Source organism: Helianthus annuus, chromosome 13 (assembly GCF_002127325.2).
Source record: "Helianthus annuus cultivar XRQ/B chromosome 13, HanXRQr2.0-SUNRISE, whole genome shotgun sequence".
In the NCBI taxonomy this organism is placed as follows: Eukaryota; Viridiplantae; Streptophyta; class Magnoliopsida; order Asterales; family Asteraceae; genus Helianthus; species Helianthus annuus.
Window position 1 is genome coordinate 99230268 of NC_035445.2, and position 19683 is coordinate 99249950.

The following is a 19683-nucleotide window of genomic DNA, read 5'->3' on the forward strand; positions in this document are numbered from 1 at the left end:
ACGCCCGTACATATCTTTATACTTACATACATACATACACGTCTACATACGTACAAACCTTTCATACATCATTACATACATGCATACACTCGTATATATCTTTATACATACATATATACACACCTACATTTGTACATACCTTTCCTACATCATTACATACATGCATATACTCGTACATATCTTTATACATACATATATACACATCTACATTCGTACATACCTTTACGTACACGTGCTAGATCACGCATACCTCTTACATAATCATACAATATTTACATGGGTCTTAGACTTTGCTTTATAACCCATAAACATCTAAGGAACCATCAAAATCATGTTTGGAAGGTCTGCCGTAGACGACGGATGACAAACCGGAGCCTACGATACATAAATCAACTTAAATAACAAGATTTCAGCTTTTGGAACTTGGGGAGGCCGTCGCCGACGGCCCTAGGGGCGTCGGCGACGGGCCTTGCATTTACCCGTAGCCAGAAACACCCGTAGACAGGTAAATAAGGCGTCGGAGGAAAATAGGTTTTCTAGAGCCCGTCGGCGTCGGCCCTAACCCCGTCGGCGACGCCCTCTAGAAAACCCATTTTTCTGCAGATCCGTTTCGTCGTCCGTACGCACTAAAACGCGCATAACTTTTGAACCGTTTACCCGTTTAACCTCCCGTTTCTTCCTACATGCTTGTAAATTCACATTCTATCATATGAACTTAAAATCCCATATCCGAATTAAGCAAATTCTTAACTTACACGCTATCGGCTTATTATTCACGTTCGATTATTCGACCCGTTCATGTTTTTATCAAACATTTCATTCTTATTGGCCCAAAACTTACACGAACCTTATAACCATAATACTTTTACATTATCCGGGGTTTCGTACTTGGGATTTACGTACCCGATGCCCGGTATGCGTTAAACTTATTCATTTCATTCATTTATACGAAAACAACTTGCTTAATACAATTTCAACTTGCTAACTTGATTGTCCATTAACCGTAACTCACGACCGGGTATTTATACTATTAATTCGCGCCTCTAATTCTTGATTAGCGTGCTTATGTACCATTCTACCCTTACCCGGTTATAGCACCGTATTCATCACTTACGCAACCCTTCCGGTATAGTAATAAAACCACATTTTGATCCATTACCTCTACTTAGCGAAAATCATCGATTTCATACGAACCATCCTTATTTGTCCTCAATTATCATACTTAATTAACTAGCACATATCTTTACGTAAACAACTAAGAAGTGATTACGGAAATCACTTACCTTAATCGTTCGTGTTCAAGCTTGCTTCCTCACCTCCTCATGACCCGTTAGCGTTCCGTTCTTGAGTCCATGCTAATGTGATCCCTATCCTTTCATGTCATTACAATCACATTATGGTTAGCACAAATGCTCATTCATACTAACATTCATTTCCTTCCATTCATATATTACTTGCATTTTTATTAACCAAATACCACATACATAAGGCATAGACTAAAAGTTACCTTGTTCCACATTCACGCAACTCAATCATCATCGTACACGACATGTAGATCATCTAGTACATAACACATTACTTCTCTACTATTATAATTGTGTCCGAAAGGCTAACCATGTTATTCATTCATTGTTGACTTTCAAAAAGTCAACTGTCTTACTTACACACTTTCAACTTATGAACATGTATCCATCTTAATATGGTAGAGCATAGTATTAACATTATACGCATTTCATGATCGTATTATATGACATATTAAACTACATGATCACCTAATTATATACACATGTACATACATAATCCATTTCTTCCACACCAACGTTTTCATATCTTCACAACTAACACCTTAACTCATACTTAGCTAACCCAACATCATTTCAACATAGCCTCCGCATGAACTATATCTAAAACGCACTTCTCATGTTAGTTTACTATCAAATACATTATTATCACGTTCTATATATAATTACCTATTACTTGCATACAATTTCACACATCATTTCCATTTAGACATTTCATCAAACACTTGGTATGCGTACAACTTTCTAAGCCTAATGTACAAGTATTTTATGCATAATATTACAAGTTCATATCAAGATCATCAAGTTCCACTAGAATCATAAAATTCTCATAATATACCCAAATTAACTAACAATTACTCATTACATACAACATCATACATGAATTTTACACAACAATTAAACATGTATGATTATCCATATCATCATCTTCACTACTACAAGTGGGTTTCATCCAAAATCATCAAATTACTTAGAATCTTGCATAGTTCATGTTCTATATGGTGATTCTAACACATGTACATGATCAATTTCGTACAATTTCATGGATTGTTCATAACCCACTTCATAGCAAGATCATTAAATCGTAAATTACAACTTACCACATGTTTAATAGGGCTAGATCATCAAGAAAACGTGTTCATGCATTAGTTTAGGCTGAAATCCTTCTTCAATTTGATGGTTTCTTGAGGGTTAGGGTTTACACCCCTCACTCCCTTCTCCTGATCGTTCTCACGCACACATACACCTTGTGTGTGTGAGATTTTTGTTTTAATTAAATTCACTTTCAACTTTGGCAATCCTAGTCCCTCAAGTTTATTACCCATCATAGTTACCACAAGTTTCAATCCTTTACTTAATTTGCTAGACATTTAACTAGGTTTACTAACCTAGTTATTATACCCCCTTTTGTTAAACATGATAACAAACTAGCAAATTAATAATTCGGTTTTGGGGCGTTACACCTTGGTATTGAGATGGTGGTCATGGATGAGCATGCATGTTTGAATGTCATTTGCTTTCTAAAATGTAGGTTAATTTTTTTATTGTTGTTTATAGTAACTACTTTTAATTTGTGTTTTTGATTAGGGGACCCTGATGCAGGCTACTGTTTGGAGCAAGTTTATGAAAAAACATGAAATTTTGCTTAATGAAAATGAGTATTATTACATATATAAATCTCAACTTTCTGTCATTAAGTCAAATTTGAAACACTTTGAGAAGGAACATGCTATTAGCTTAAACTTTGATACATCGGTTAAAAAGTGTGAGAATCTTTATGGAAGTGTATATGGTATTCGGTTAGCATCGTTGAGTCCATAAAAGCTGGTGAAGTCGATGTCAAGTATCGACTTGGTTTGTACTTCATAATATATAACAACTACATCATAAATTAAAAAATATAAAATATAGATTACATATGTTTTAATTTTGTTTTTTGTGCTGATTACCTTTGTTTTTAATTAGTTTTTTTTCAGATTTTATTGGGTATGTAGATGAGTGGTCTGAACCAGAAGTGACCAAAATGAAGACGGGAAAAGATAGCAAATACATGAACATGCAATTGCTGGATGAAGAGTCTGTTTATTAAATTCTAATTTAATTTCATTACAATTTTTGTATGATATATGTTTTTTACATGATATCCTTATATGTGTTTAATTTATATTTATGTAGGGGAATCAAGTTAAAGTGCACTTTATGGGATGAGTATTGCGATCAGATGTTTGGTTACATTCAGAGCCATAAAGAAGAAGTTGATGTGGTTCTGCTTGTGCAGTTTGGTAGTTTCAACAAGTATAAAGGTATTTATTGTTTATAAACTTTGTGGATTTTATATAAATATTTATAAGATTTACGAAATTGAATATCTTAATCTCTTATCTAAATTTTTTTACACAGGGAAGATAATGTTATCTAATGCTTTCCAAATAACCAGGTTGTTTATCAATGCTGACATAGAGGAGATTCGGTCATTTAGAACAAAGTAAACAGTTTATAAAATAAATAGGAACTACTCATTGATGTTTTATAACATTTTTTTGTTTATATTATTTTAACCAGGTTTGTTGAGAAGATATGTAAAACATCGTCTAATGGTCGGAAATCTATTGGTTCATCTGGAAACATCAGTCTTGCAATGACTTTTTATTCAAGCATCCTTTTTCCAATTTCCTTGATATTACGCCGTTGGATAAGGTGTGTGTCTACTTTTTAAAAGTAGAAATAAATACATTAAACAAAATTGTTTATAATATTTATATTTATAAATCTATTTTCTTACATTTAATTTCAGCCATGTGAGCTCATAGTTCATGGTATGATCATGAGTGTGGATGATAAAGATGATTGGTACTACGTTGGTTGTGATGAGTGCAATCGGAAGGTGGAGACAACATTTTTCATTGAGGAAGCTAAAGAGGGTGCTGAGGAACCAAAGTGATTCGTGGTTGAAGTATTTTTAACAAAAACAATTTATCTTTTTTCGAATATTGCTGCTTTGGTTTGGTTTGTGTGTTTGATTGGTTTGGATTGATTTGTGATGGTTGGATGGTTTGTTTTTTTTAAATATATGGTTGGTTGTTTTTTTTATTTGAAACATATGGTTTGTTAGTTTTAATTGTTGGTTTGGAATATTTCGTATTACCTATACTCTTTTAACCTTTATCTTTATCTTTATCTTTGTTTTATTATTTTGCATCTATAAAATGTTTCCTAAAACATTTGTTTATTTTTTTGTAATTAGATATTTTTAAACTCTTAATACATTTTTAATATTTAACTTGCAAATAAAGACTTCAATATTCTAATTCTCTAATTTAATTTAATTTCTAAAATATTTATATAGATTTTAAAAGTATATTTTTTTGAATCCTCATTAATTTATAAAATATAATTTTGTTTTTTTAAAACCCCCCAACTCTTTTAAGATTTAGTAAACACTTAAATTGGTATGATTTTCTTTCCTTTTTAAAGTTTTATAACCGAAAACTTATATTTTTTAACAAAAAAATCGGGGACCTTTTCAAAAAATGATCTAATAATATTAATAATATCAACTTGTGCCTAATTGAACAAACCAAAAAAACCGAATTCAATTTCAAATATTGTAATTATATTTTAAATGTTAATGTAGATTCGTTTTATGTAAATTGTTTTCATTTTATGTAATAAATGATGTTTGACTTTACTAAATCTTCTAAAAATAACAATATACAAAATATTAATAAAAAAACTATATGTGAACCGAAAATACTATATTTAAATTCCATAAAATGATTTAGTTTAAATAACATACTATATTAAACTCATATCACAATTGAAGGTTGTTTTTATTAATTTTATTTTTTTAAGTCTCCAAATAATGGACGAAAAATTATGAAACAATAAATTATATATTTTGAGATCTTTATTGTTTTACATTATTTTATACCTACATAATATTTAAAAAAGTATACATATTATGATATTAAGTTAATAATATTTTTTAAATCTCATAATAATGTAAAACATTCTACACATGATCGATTCTATAATTAAATATCTTGATTGTTATATATAACATCATCATCTTTCTTACAAATCATTCATTCAATAACATCTTAGAAATTCATATTAAGGTATTACTCTTATAATGTTCATCATATCAAATATTTTTAGATAAACACAGATATCACAACTCCTTTTCATAATGTATTGTTTTTGTTAAAAAGATTATTTTTTGATGTGTTTTTATAATGTTTTAGGTATTATTGATACAATGGTTGAGCTTCCTTTTCACTTGATACTTTTCCACATTTTAATCAAGATCGATACGAAATCAATACATCGTTTCAAGTCAGTATCTAAACAATGGCGTGATGGCCTCTCATCTTCTTAATTTGCTTTCAAACGTGGTTGTTATGTTGAAGATTATCTGGTAGTATCTGTTGTGTTATAGTATTTACATTAAAAGACAATTAATTTTGTTAACAAGTTTTTATGATATTAATGTCATTTGATAATCATCTTTTTTCAGGAAATGCTATAAGACCAAGGTGTGTTCATTACTTCGTCTGTTTTGATGGAATTGTGGCCGCGTGAACTCATTCAAATTTATAAGTTTGATCATCAACATTTACTTCAAGAAAATTCAAACGTTTTGGAGGAGATGGTGATGTTTGAAAATGGCGAACGAACTGTTTATCAAGTTTATGATTATGACAATTAGCAGCTTTTGTTCACATCAAATAATATGGTTTTTGCGTATAGGTTAATCGTACTTTATATATAGATTCTATCATAAGTTTATTGTTTGCCGTACTTATCTATTTCAAATCATCGCAACATTGTTCTTACTTATAATCAAAAGTAAAGTATTCATCATATTAAACATCATTTAAGTAAATTGTTTGATTAGTGCCAACTGTATTATTTCATTAAATTTTATAATAAACCGTCATTTTTTTTTAAAATTTACGTAAAATTAAAAGTTAATATGATTTTTTTTCCTTTTTTAAATTGTATAACTGATAATAAATATTTTTTTAAGAAAAACTTTCCATTTAAATCAATTTAAGCTAACCCAATAAGTTATAAGTTGCTCCAAAATAAGCTAACCCAAACACCCCCATAACCTTCAAATCTTTTTATTTTTATTCTTTGTACACTGACTTTCAATTGATGAATAGGCTCGATTGATGAACAAACCCTAATCTTTAACCTTCGTATTTTCTCACATCCCAGATCCATATCTAATTCATCTTCTCCATGTTAAAACTCGCAAACCCTAGATCTCTCTCTACTGACGCAGCGATTGAAGGTTAGAACTATTTTCACTTCTGCTCATACATATATCGGTTTGAAGAGGAAATCTAATCTTCTACTCACATAATTTGCAAATATCGGTAAGTTTATGTTTCTTATCTTTTGTTTATTTTCCTATCTATGATATGTAACTCAAATCATTCATCTCTTTAACGATTGGTTTTGAATGTTTTGAATGACTGAGATCTTGAATTAGGGCTGAAATTGTGTTTTTAGTGCCTTTTTGCCGTGATTCGTTTTGTTAAGTTATGTTATATGTTCTGTTTTCTCATTCATTTGTTCATATATCATCAATCTGTTTTGATCTGATTCCGTCTCTTTATCTATGTGTTTGTTATCGATAATTTTATTTTTGATATTTATAACACATTTTCTTTAAAAGTTTGCCTTGTGGATGCTCATGGTATGTTCGATATTAATGGATCTATTGTGAAAACCCTTTTAATCTACTGATTTGTAGGGGGATCTCATGGTTCGTTTCATGGCACCCTTATAGTGATACCATCATGTGTTTAGGGATTGCATGTCAAGCCAAAAGTTAATGGATTTTATTCATGAGCAATTGATATCGGTAAGTTTGAGATAACTCATGTTGCCCTTTAAATTACATCAGGTTAGAGGTGACGTTGTTTGATGACAGTGTGATTCATCTTAAATTTGATGATTGTCATATATGTTGTGTTGCAATGATGTTCGAGTGTTAGTTAAGGAAAACAAATATCGGTTAAATTGTTTGTAAATTGGTATGAACTGGCATAAATTTACCTAAACTTGAGAGCATGGTTTATGTCATCAATTTCAATTTCTGACTGCTCTAAATGCCAATTTTTTTTTGTTTTGAGGTTTTGCTCTTCTATAAATGCCAACTTTATATGGCCGATTCTGAAAAAAAAATATCTGAAATGTCAACTTAATGTTGTGTGTTGCATATTTACTCTGTCAGAAATGTTGTTGACTTTTACGAAACATATATGTTTCGTATTTGGCCAACCAATAAAAATGTTCAGGGAAATTTTCAAATTGTTTACTACTTAATATAAATTTAGTTTTTTTCTGTTATGTTGATTTCTGATGACTACAAAGTAATTGGGATATGACTCGATTGCTATTTGTGGTACAATTTGAATGAATTTAATGTTTTATCTAATTAGAAGTGTTCACTTTTATATAATTTAATTACCTTTTTGTAGTAATTTGCTTAATTTTAGAAATTACAGTTCTAATTCGGGGATTTTGATTACATGTAGTGTTTTCACAATCTATACTATCTATTAAAGAAGATTAGAGGATGACCTCGATTTGCCTACGTGTCACGTTCTTAGCTATTAAGGAAGAGAGGAAGACACAAAGGATGTGTCAAACACAGTTTAGATGATACATGTTCAAGGTAATAAGAAGAAACCCTCTGTTGAAGAAGCAACCAGTGAGGGTGTTTTGCTGGAAACATGGAGGGGTCAGTGACGATGTCGAGGAGTGTCAGGAAATGCTAAGTGATAGCATTTCCTGAAACTCCTCGACTATGTCACCGACCCCTCTTAAAAATTCCATCAAAACTCTCTCACTGGTTGCTTCTACAACAGAGGGTTTCTTTTTATTACCTGAACCTGTATCATCTCAACTGTGTTGATTGACCCTGTATGTGTTGTTACATCAAGATTCAATTAGGATTTTTTTTTATTTTGAAAATTGATCGATTCAGTTTTGATCACCACAGATGCTTTTGTCATCTGAGGCTATGATGGCTAGATCTGCCGTGTTATTGCAACATGCCCTCATCGTTGCTGGCTGCCGTTCGCGGCTGTTCTAGGTAGCGTTGGGTGTAATCGATGTTTGTTTTAGGATAATTAGATCGATGTCACCTAAGGGATATTCAGTCAATGATGTTGATGAGATGCTTCTATAAACCAAGCTATTCAATTTCTTTACCAATGATTTACAACTATAGAAGAGGATACATAAATACTAAAACAAGGGAGAGAATTAAGGAGAGATATATGTTACAATTACAATAATAGAAGATTTTGAATATACAGTATTTAATTGTGATTGTTGACTTAGAGGGAATCAAGGGAGAGTTATTTTAGTCTAATACCCCCCGTCAATGCAAGGATGGAAGTGGTCCGATACGAAGCATTGAACGAAACTTGTTGAAAAGAGGTTCTGGCAAGCTTTTGGTGAAGATGTCCGCAACTTGTTGATCAGTTGGGATGAATTTGGTGTCGAGGTGACCGGCGGTAACGAGCTCACGAACAAAGTGATAATCTATGTCAATGTGTTTGGCTCGTTTGTGGGAAATGGGGTTTTGGCTTAGGAACAAAGCACTCTTGTTGTCGCATAGAAGCGTTGGACGAGTGGAAGGTAAAGCTTGAAGTTCACGAAGGAGGTGAGTTATCCAAACTATTTCTGCAGCGGTGTTTGCCATGGCCCGATACTCCGATTCGCAGCTTGAGCGAGAGACGGTAGGTTGTTTCTTGGCGCTCCAAGATATTAAGTTACCTCCCAAGTAAATACAATAGCCGTAAGTAGATCTTCTAGTGTCTAGACAGCGAGCCCAATCTGCATCTGAAAAACCTTGCAAAAAAATGTTAGGTGGCCGATCAAAAGTTAAACCATGAGATAAAGTGCCTTTGACAAATCGAAGAATTCGATTTAGTAATTGAAAATGAGTAGTGGTGGGTTGTTGAAGAAATTGACTAGCTTGGTTTACGGCATAGGAAAGGTCGGGACGTGTTATTGTGAGATATTGGAGAGCCCCTACAAGAGATCGATAGAGAGTAGGGTCATGGAACGGTTCACCTTGGGTGGTGAAAACATCCTTGGATGTTAAAGGAGTGGAAACCGGCTTTGAGTCAAGTAGACCCGCACGAGAGAGAATGTCGTAAGCATATTTTGCTTGACTTAAAAAAAGGCCGGATGTGGTATGTGTGACTTCCAAACCGAGGAAAAAATTTAGTAGGCCGAGATCTTTGATTTTGAATTCCTTGTCAAGACGAGATGCAAATGTATTAATGAATTTATCGTTATTACCGGTGACAACGATATCGTCTACGTAGACAAGAAGGTAGACTAGCACCCCATGATGATTGTAAATGAATAAGGATGGGTCGGCTCTACTATTTCGAAAGCCAAGAGTAATGAGAAAGGTGCTTAGGCGTTGAAACCAAGCTCTTGGTGCTTGTTTTAGGCCATACAAAGCACGATTTAGTTTGCACACATGAGTTGGATGTTTCGGGTCTTCAAAACCTGGAGGTTGTTCGATAAAGACCGTTTTATTTAGATGGCCGTTTAAGAAAGCATTGTTCACGTCAAGTTGGCGTAATTTCCAACGATTTATGGTTGCGAGACTAAGAACAACACGAATGGTGGACGCTTTTACAACCGGACTAAATGTGTGAGAGAAGTCGAGACCCGGAATTTGAGAGAAGCCTTGGGCTACAAGTCTCGCTTTGTAGCGGTCAACTGATCCATCGGATTTATATTTAATTCGAAAAATCCATTTGGATCCAATGACGTTGGTGTTGGTTGGTCGTGGAACAAGAGTCCATGTATGATTATGATGTAGGGCATGAAGTTCGTTGTGCATGGCTGTGACCCATTTAGGATCTTTGAGGGCGGTTTTGATCCCTTTGGGAACGTGGCTTGAGAAGAGAGAGTGATGGTTAGAAATGTTAACAGAATGTTTTGGTTTGAAAATACCGTTTTTGGAGCGAGTTGTCATTGGGTGTAGGTTTATGGTTTGATTTTCGGTTGGATTTGGATCGAAAGAGTTGGCAGTGGAAGATTGGGTTGTGGATGGGGAATGGTTTGGTTCTGTTGACTGGGCCATGGGTTGGGTATTTGTTGGTGGAGTTGAGTGGGTCGTGGGTGAGGTTTGCTCGGGAATAGGGGAGGTGTCAGATGGGTCCGTATGTGATTGTGAGGGTGTAGGTAATTGATTTTGGGGTGGCTGTGGTATAGGTTGTGAAGGAATGAAAATGGGATTGTGAACAGAAGGTGTGGTTGTAGTGGTGTTAGGTGTGGTAGGAGGATTAGGAATATTTGTAGATGGTGTAGGTAATTGTTCTTCAAAATTGGTAATGGGTAGAGAGAAGATGTTGGATGATGTGGAGTTGGTTTTGAACGGAAGAATATCTTCGTCAAATTTGGCGTGTCGAGTTGTATAAATGCGTCCCGTTGTGGGGTCAAGACAACGAAAACCTTTGTACCTAGGACTATAGCCGATAAAAATGCATGGAGTGCTTCTAGGAAGTAGTTTGTTTTGGGCATAGTCTCTAAGGTATGGATATACTCGGCAACCAAAGATTCGAAGATTTGAGTAGGTTGGTGGTTGATGAAACAATATTTCAAAGGGTGAGAGGTCGTTAAGGAGTTTGGTGGGGAGTCGATTGATAATGTATGTGGCGGTGATAAAAGCATCAAACCAAAAGGTTGTGGGTGCATGGGAATTAAACATTATGGCCAACCCGGTTTCAGTGATGTGACGGTGTTTCCGTTCGGCTCGCCCATTTTGTTCCGGTGTGTGAGGGCAAGAAATCCGATGATGAATACCATATTCTTGAAAGCATGCTTGTACTTGGTGGTTTGTGAATTCGGTTCCTCCATCGCTTTGAAAAATCTTAACATTTGAAGAAAATTGATTATGTACAAATGTTAAGAAAGTTTTAAGAATTGTAGGAAATTCCGATTTAGCTTTCAACGGATAAAACCAAGTAAAGCGAGAATGGTCGTCTATAAAGATGACATAATACCGGTATCCATCGGTGGATGAGACCGGTGCGGGTCCCCACAAGTCACAATGAATAAGGTCCAAAACATGATTAGCACGTTTATAGTTTTCAAGAAAAGGTAAATGTTTAGCTTTAGCCATTTCACACGAATTGCATAATCCCGGTTTGGGTAACAAAGATGTAACAAAAACATGACCGTTTTTATTTAAGGTGGATATAGTGTCAAAAGACACATGTCCAAGACGATCATGCCATTTATTGAAAGAAGCACGAAGATATGAAGCGGAGAGAGCGGCAACTAGAGACTTGTGACTTTAAGTTAAGACATAAAAGCCATTTTCGCACGTGCCTTTAGCTAGAACTTCCGCCGTTTTTCGGTCCTGTATTTGAAAATAATTGTTAGAAAACAATACATCGACAGGAGAATCATTTGTTAATCTACTAATGGAGAGTAGATTTTTCGTGAGATTTGGAACTACTAAGACATTTTGTAAGGGAAGATTTTTATGTATATGAGTGTTACCAATGTGGGTAACGGGTGAAGATTCCCCGTTCCCAAATGTAACTCGTGTGTTACCGGTTTGAGTCGTGTAATTATTTAGACCGAAAGTTGTGGGAAGCATGTGGGTGGTAGCACCTGAATCTGCCATCCAATCTGGAGTGTCGGCAGCAATATTGCATTGAGCAAGGAAAGCGTCGGCTAGGTTTGCATCAAGAGATGTGGCTTTTTTGGCAAAGGAGGCGAGTTGTGGGCATGTACTCGCATAGTGACCATCGGTACGACATAATTGACAATGTGGTGTTCGTTTTGGCTGTGTAGTACCACGCCCACGGTTATAGGAAGTGTGACGTCCGCGGCCCCATGAGGTGTTACCTCGATTGGTATACGGTTTGGGATTGTTTACATAAAAGGCGGCTTGAGGGGTGGTTTAGGTATTGTGTAATTTTTGAACGAACATTTCTTGGTTTTCGGCATTAGCGAGAAGGTCACGAAAGGTTGGGGCAGGTCGTATGGTCCTTTGAGAGGTGGAAAAATTTTCAAACCATGCACCGAGGCCACAAAGAAAATAGTGTCGTTTGTCTTCGTCGCTTACCGGGTGTCCGATAGCGGCGAGTTGGTCTGTGAGGGCTTTGAATTTGCGACCGAATTCGGAAACGGAAGAGGTGCCCTTTTGAATTGTGCGAAGGGAATCTTGAATATTGTGCATACGTTCAATAGAACAGTGTCTGTATGCATCCGCAAGAGCCTTCCAAACCTGAAGTGCAGTCGAGTGGCCTATAGTTTCGGCCATGGCTTCCTCAGAAAGTGTCGAATTCAGCAGCAATAAGACTTTCTGATCAGCCGATTTCCAGGAGGTATACTCCGGATTGTCTTTGGTCTGATTATTAGCAGTGAAGGTTTGAGATGGGATGACAGATTTAGGATCGATGTGGTTAAGGAGACCAAGATAATCAAGAACAGGTTGGACTTGTTTTTGCCAAGTGAGATAATTGGTGGAAGTAAGCTTGATGTTGATAAGGTGGGTTAGAGAATGTAGTGGAATTGCAGAAAGGTCTGATGAGGTAGACATGGTTGAAAGAAAAATTAGGGATGAAAGAAGAAGGAGGGTGGCGGCAGAGGAAAGAGAAGGGGAAAAAGAAAAAAAAAGGCAGGGGATTGACTAGGATAAGGCCTTGGCTGATACCATATAAACCAAGCTATTCAATTTCTTTACCAATGATTTACAACTACAGAAGAGGATACATAAATACTAAAACAAGGGAGAGAATTAAGGAGAGATATATGCTACAATTACAATAATAGAAGATTTTGAATATATAGTATTTAATTGTGATTGTTGACTTAGAGGGAATCAAGGGAGAGTTATTTTAGTCTAATAGCTTCTCACCTGAGACTAAAACTATGATGATGCAAACGTCTGCCCGAATAAGCGAGGTCTGACATTTTCAAATCATTTGAATTACTTTAGCAAATCATTTAGTGTTGACTGTGAAGATGAATAAAAAAGTGAATTCAAAGTGCATTTTTCTTGTCCTTTCAACATGAGGCTTTGATGATTTTGTAGATCAGAGTAAAAATTGAATGAAGATAGCATTATGGTATGGCAAGGTCGTAGGATGGCAGTTGTTCATGCAACCTCTCTTGCAGCCATGGTGTTGTCATCTTTATGCACAATCTGAGCCTGACAGTCTGACAATATAAATGTCTTGCCTGAACCTGTATCATCTGAAATGTGTTGACTGACCCTGTATGTGTTGTTACATTAAGATTCAATTAGGATTTTTTTGATTTTGAAAATTGATCGGTTCAGTTTTGATCACCTTAGATGCTTTATTTTATACCTTGACTAATTCACATGATTTGCTAAATTTTGAAGCCTTTTTGGCATCTTTTTTATATGTTTTTATGTTTGGATTATTCTGTTAAAAATTGTTTGTACTAAACGGGCCAAGATTGACTGTTTGATGCTTAATGGATACAACTGGTCATCCTGGTCGGGTTGGTTATATATCACGCTGGATCTTTTGGGTTGATGGTTGATGAGGACAACTGGTCATTTGGGTTGGGTCGGATCGGGTATATGATTGGATCATTCAAGTTGAGGCTTGATATGTACAAGTGGTCACCTGGGTCGGGCCGGGTCGGGTTGGTTATATTACGATGCAACTTTCAGGTTTGGTTTATTGTTCTTCTGAATTGATTACTTGCTGTTGAATATCAATTTTTTTCGTTTTATTATTTCTTTTAACTTTCAGGATTAATTCAGTTGTGTAGCCATCTTAATCGACATCTAGGTTTCAGCTGCGACTTTTAGGAAATGATATGTAAGTCCTTGGAACATTTAATTTTTTTTTATTCATTTACCTTTCATTTCATAGATTTCTTAGAATTATAAATTCAATTCTTTTATATGACTATATTCATTACGTGTGACATTTATTTTGTTCATATTAGGTACAAAGAAGAAGTGGAATGATCTCAAATTGTCAAGATGTTCAAGCAACTAGCAAGTGTTTGGATGATATTCATGCTCTTAACCACTTTCTATAACAATTATTACTTAATATGATTTGTGTATTGATTCTCTAAAATTACTTGATTCAAATTTGTGATGAATGATTAGTCCCTTTTAGTACTTGATTTGAAAATATATTTAAGATAAAATTTATATAATTAGTTGTTATACATGAATAAATGACTTTATCTTTTTTATATAATGTTCTTTATTTTCAACCATATAATACATTCACATTTTATAACATTTGGTTCATATTTTGATAATTTCTTTTTTACTCGACCGGTGTATATTGATCAACAGAATTTTTTATGCAACAGTACAAGACTACGTATTAATAAACTTTACAGACGTGTTATAGAATATGAGATTATATATGGATTTTAATATGGTTTTGGTTGAAGCCCGCGTATTACGCGGGCATTAACCTAGTTAATAGCATATAGTAAACTAATTTGTCATATTATCACTTTTCCAAGAGTAAGACAAAAGAAATTAATAGCATATAAAACAAAAGAAAATGAGAGTAGGGTTGGTGGCATGTAACCACCAATCTTTCTTTTTAATATATATAATTTGAACAAAAATTAAATAAAACACTTTCCAATAAAAAATGTCAAAAAAATTTACAACGAATTTCCCAAAAGAAAAAAAAGTTACCGACACATTTTTAGCATGAACTTTAAGCTCACATTAGTAAACTATCACTATTCATAGCCTAAACGATAATAAAACATTTAAAATACCATTGTAATTTTCAATTTTTGGAACCATTTGAAAAAAATGCCAATAAAAAATAACTATCGTTGCATTTTAGCATGAATCCTAGGCTCACATTAGCATCGACCTTAGATTTATTTTAGCAAACCATCGCTATTCATATTCACATGTGATTGTGATTTGTGTAGTATACAACAATGGTAATAATATAATAATATCAATGATAATAATAGTAAATTACACGATAGCCAATATCGTTTGACCCAAATTATGAATGTTGGATTATATAAGATCTACTAATAATAAAAGAGTAAAATGCTCAGATAGAGGTTAGTTTTTTTAGTTAAGTGAGTGTAAAATTACTAAAATGCCCTTGTTATTAAAAAAATAACTTAAATATAAAAAGAAATATATTTAAATCAAGCGGGGACACCTTTATCCTACGCCTCTCCTACCCCATCTCTCCTTTCTCTCTTCCTCTTTCTCTGCAAGAATCAAACCACCACCACCACTTTATTTTCTCCACCCTCACCACCATTCACCACCGTCTTCACATTTCACCACCACCTTCAGAACCCCTTCTCTATCTCTATAAACCATGGATTGTTATTCAAAAAATCAAAATGGACACGTGATAATGTGAAGCGGTGGAAGGCAGCCCTAAAAGAGGTTGCTAATTTGAAGAGGAGTGTTGTGTCAGGGTATGCTTCATTATCTCTTTTATGTATCTCTTTGCATGTTTAATTTGAAAAAAATGAGTGACTAGCAAAAGTGAATCTCTTTATCTGAATGTATTGGGCTTTTAATGTCTTGCTCTGAATATGTTCAATTTCCTTGTTTTCATACAGGTATGAAACCACCTTTATTCCAAATATTGTTGAAAAAATTCACTCTCAACTAGGTTTGAAACTCCGACTGGTTTAACTGGAATAGAGACTCGAGCTGAACGTATTAATTCCTGGTTGAATGATGAGGGACCTGGTTCTCCTGTTCTAGCTATCTGTGGTATGGGAGGAAGTGGCAAGACAACACTTGCCAAACACATATTTTACTCAAATAAGCATAAGTTTGACAGTAACAGTTTTCTTGAAAACATTGAAAATCAATCTGATGGCTTGCTTGGTGTGCAGAAACAACTTCTCAAGGATATTTCAGGAAATAATAATATGATGATGTCAGATGTTTTGAGGGAGCTCTTCAGCTTGAGAAGGCCACACGAATGAATAAGGTGCTTATTGTTGTTGATGACATTGATGACAAAGACACACTAAGCACTTTATTTGGAACAAAGGTGTTTCCCACCCTAAGTAAGATCATTATAACAAGAAGACTTCTAAAAATAGATACATGGTATGGGTCCATATCTCGTGGGTGAAATGTGGAGATGGTGGTGAAGGGTGGTGAAGGTGGGGAAGATGAAGTGGTGGTTGTGGTTTGATTCTTGCATACTAAAAGGAGAAAGAGGAAGAGAGAAAGGGGAGAAGGGTAGGGGTAGGATAAATTGATTTAAATATATTTTTTTATCTTTAAGATATTTTTTAATAACAAGGGTATTTTAGTAATTTCACATCCACTTAACTGAAAAAACTAACCTCCATCTGCGCCTGGGACTATCCGGGAACGAAAATTGAAAAGTTGGGGCCTGTAGAGTTAATTTTAGAAAGTTAGGGACTAAAGATGAAAAAAGATCAAACCACAGGGACTATCCGAGCATTTTACTCATAATTAAAGTTAAAACCTAAGAGAACCATTTTTCCTGACTGATGGAATAAGGTTAACGATCAACTTATTGTACCCGAAGTTCCTCCATGAAAGCTACGCTAACAACCATTCAAAAAAACTACTGAAATAAGAACTATGGGTTAAAGTCTTGGAAGATAGAGTACAAGTGCTGGATTCATAAAGTATTGGTCAACAAGTCAACAACAGAGTCAACAAGTCAAAGCTGAAGACCAAAGATCAGTCAACTTAAAAGACCAAAAGTATTGGATTCCAAAAATGTTGAAATCTTTCTAGGAGCTTTGGAATCAACTGTTTTCCTTGTACAGTATTTCAATATAACAGTAGTTTTTACAATTGTCTGGTTATTTTGCAAACTGAAGGAAGTTACATCATTTAATAGGTTGTTTAAGGTCACTTTGATGGTGACGTCACCGAGTAGTCTCCTCTTATAAATAGAACTGTACACTAATGTAATAGTTAACTTTTACAACTGAATATCCTTTGTTTTAGATAGAGAAAAACTTAAGAAGTAAGAGACATAGTGCACCTGGTGAGGGGAGTTATTGTACTTAAATCATTGAATATATTGAATCTTTTGATAATCATTTTCCGAATCCAGTTATGTATTGAATTGATGTGTTTATTATTAGTGTTTGATTAATTTCTAAATTGTGTTATCAAAACACGCACCAACACACACTCTCAGATCTAACAATGGATTTCATACTTGTAAAGTTATAGATTTAGCCATGCATCACTATCTTCTATTTTATCCATGGCCCAAAAAAATTAAAAAGTTTATTGTTAGGTGTTGTTAAATTTACGTCAAATTAACTATCTTACATTTCAAATTTTACACATTAATCCCTTGAATAGATGAACTTATAAGTAGTAAGCAAACACGAATTTATATTGTCACGTGACGTAAAATACATAAAAAAAACAAACGCGATCTTATACCGCGACCCGGCATAAGTGATCTTTTTCTATGTTTTCAGAAAGTGGGGGCAAAACCCACGTTGCGAACGCAAGTAGTAAGCAATCGGTGACCAAAACCAAGAAAATCGTAAAACAAAAATGAGATGGAAACGACTCAGATTAGCAAAAAAAAAAAAAAAAAACCTAGCTGGAAAAATCTAAAATTGCAAAAAAAAAAAAAAAAAAAAATTGTTTGACACAAATCTTTAGACATGATTATTAGGCAAAGTATCATTTTACATAAACAATACTAAGAAAATACATATTCCAATAAACAAACATCCAAACCCTTAAGGGTCACATCTTGCACCAAAATCATGAGTTTCAAGTATTGAACAACAAAAGATCCACTTACATTATAGAAAAACATGGGTAATAAAAGTTAGTATTGTTGAATCAAACACTTGGTGTGTCTTCTAGCCTTTCAGTTTTAAACAAAATAAATAAAATCAAACCCAATACATGTACATACAACCTTCTGCTGACTTAAATAACCATCTCTAGTTTGCTCAAAACAACCTTCTACTAAAACAAATTATATGTAATAAAAAACTAAAAAGATAACAAGTCAAAAAGGGTTAGAAGTTGGGTGTTGCTAAATTCACTCCCATTTTTTTTAATTTTACTGATTGCACTTCCTCCCTGAAGTTTGTAAATAAATACAATCAACCCTTGTATTTTCTAATTTTTTAAAAATTTGTATTAGGAAAAATCCCTATTTTTTCTAGGGGTTTATCTAGTTGCCATAGTTTGAATATTTAGGTATATACGTACAATTCTATGGAAGAAAAAAAAACTTTCAATGGACACGAGGATCTGCCACGACCTCCAAATAGCTCACAAACGCCCGTTGGAGGTGCTTTTATATCAAACACATTACAGTGTCATACAAAAACTTGCCAGCAAAAATATGTACCACTAAATGTCAGTTTCATGGCTAGTTGTGCAACATCAAGATCTAAAATAAGTTGTGAGTGAAAAACTAAACTACCAGTGATGAGCATCATCAAACCACCACTTAAGGTTACCATGCCCTGCGTTAGGGCACAAACAAGGAATCCTTACCTTGATAGCAACGTTGAACATGCATTGAACATTACTTAAAGAATATCTAAAATTCATGAAAATTCGCAAAAAAAAAAAAAAAAAAACGACTAAAAGATTCCCATTTAAATGCTGAAACGAAACTAAACAAAATATTTATGCTATATATAGTTCACAATGCATAGCATATAAGTATATAACTCTATAAGACCTTAAAGCGATTCGTTGACTAATAAGTTAAACTTAAAAGGACTTTTGTAACTTTGTCCACTTCACAAATCGTACATATAATAAACTCTACCGAAAACCCACTTCACAAAAGAAAACTATAACTAACATCAGCAATAACAATTAGGCATCAACAGTAACAAATCGTAGTCTGCATCTTAACTCGTATATATTGAAAGAAAGACATACCATCTAGATGTTCAAAAAAGGGTAAAAAAAAGAACTATCAGACATAAAAATACTGAAAAATCACAAACGATCGTAAAAATTCAAACCTTGTGAATATTCGGGATGAATGTGGTTATCCTCAAACAGAAAGGCAACTGTTGTAAGTGTATTTCTTTTATTTATCGTTTCTAAGTTTGTAACTTTGTATACACATTTTTCTAACCATATTCATGGTAGACTAATTTATCAACTTTGTAATTAGAAGAAACCTTTTGTTTACTTCTTAAGAGCTTCAGCAATAACAACAAAAAGTTAAAATAAATTGGAGAACATGAATAATAGGTGGTCGTTCCTTTTCTTCACTTCATATTACCGTATTAACTATATTGAATACCGTCACAAATTTACAACCAGAAAATTTTTTCACTACAGTACATTTAGTATGCCTAATTTCCAAACATAAAGAGCATGTGG

General features: G+C 34.0%; 1 protein-coding gene and 1 long non-coding RNA gene across 3 annotated transcripts; both read left to right on the forward strand.

The window, feature by feature from the left end:
- The first annotated feature begins 2897 nt into the window (after nt 1-2897).
- Nucleotides 2898-4242, forward strand: LOC110901390. Its single transcript, XM_022148221.1, has 6 exons — nt 2898-3093; nt 3278-3377; nt 3477-3604; nt 3702-3771; nt 3864-3936; nt 4096-4242. Exons 1-6 carry the CDS (start codon nt 2898-2900, stop codon nt 4240-4242), a joined length of 714 nt encoding a protein of 237 aa, XP_022003913.1.
- An 11266-nt stretch (nt 4243-15508) lies between these two features.
- LOC110903042 lies at nt 15509-17405 on the forward strand. Of its 2 annotated transcripts, XR_002571621.2 has the most exons (3): nt 15509-15770; nt 15918-16074; nt 16200-17405. It is a non-coding gene; the product is annotated as an uncharacterized LOC110903042 (long non-coding RNA). The 2 variants fall into 2 exon arrangements; XR_004876722.1 differs by having other exon boundaries at nt 15918-17405.
- The last annotated feature ends 2278 nt before the right edge of the window (nt 17406-19683 follow it).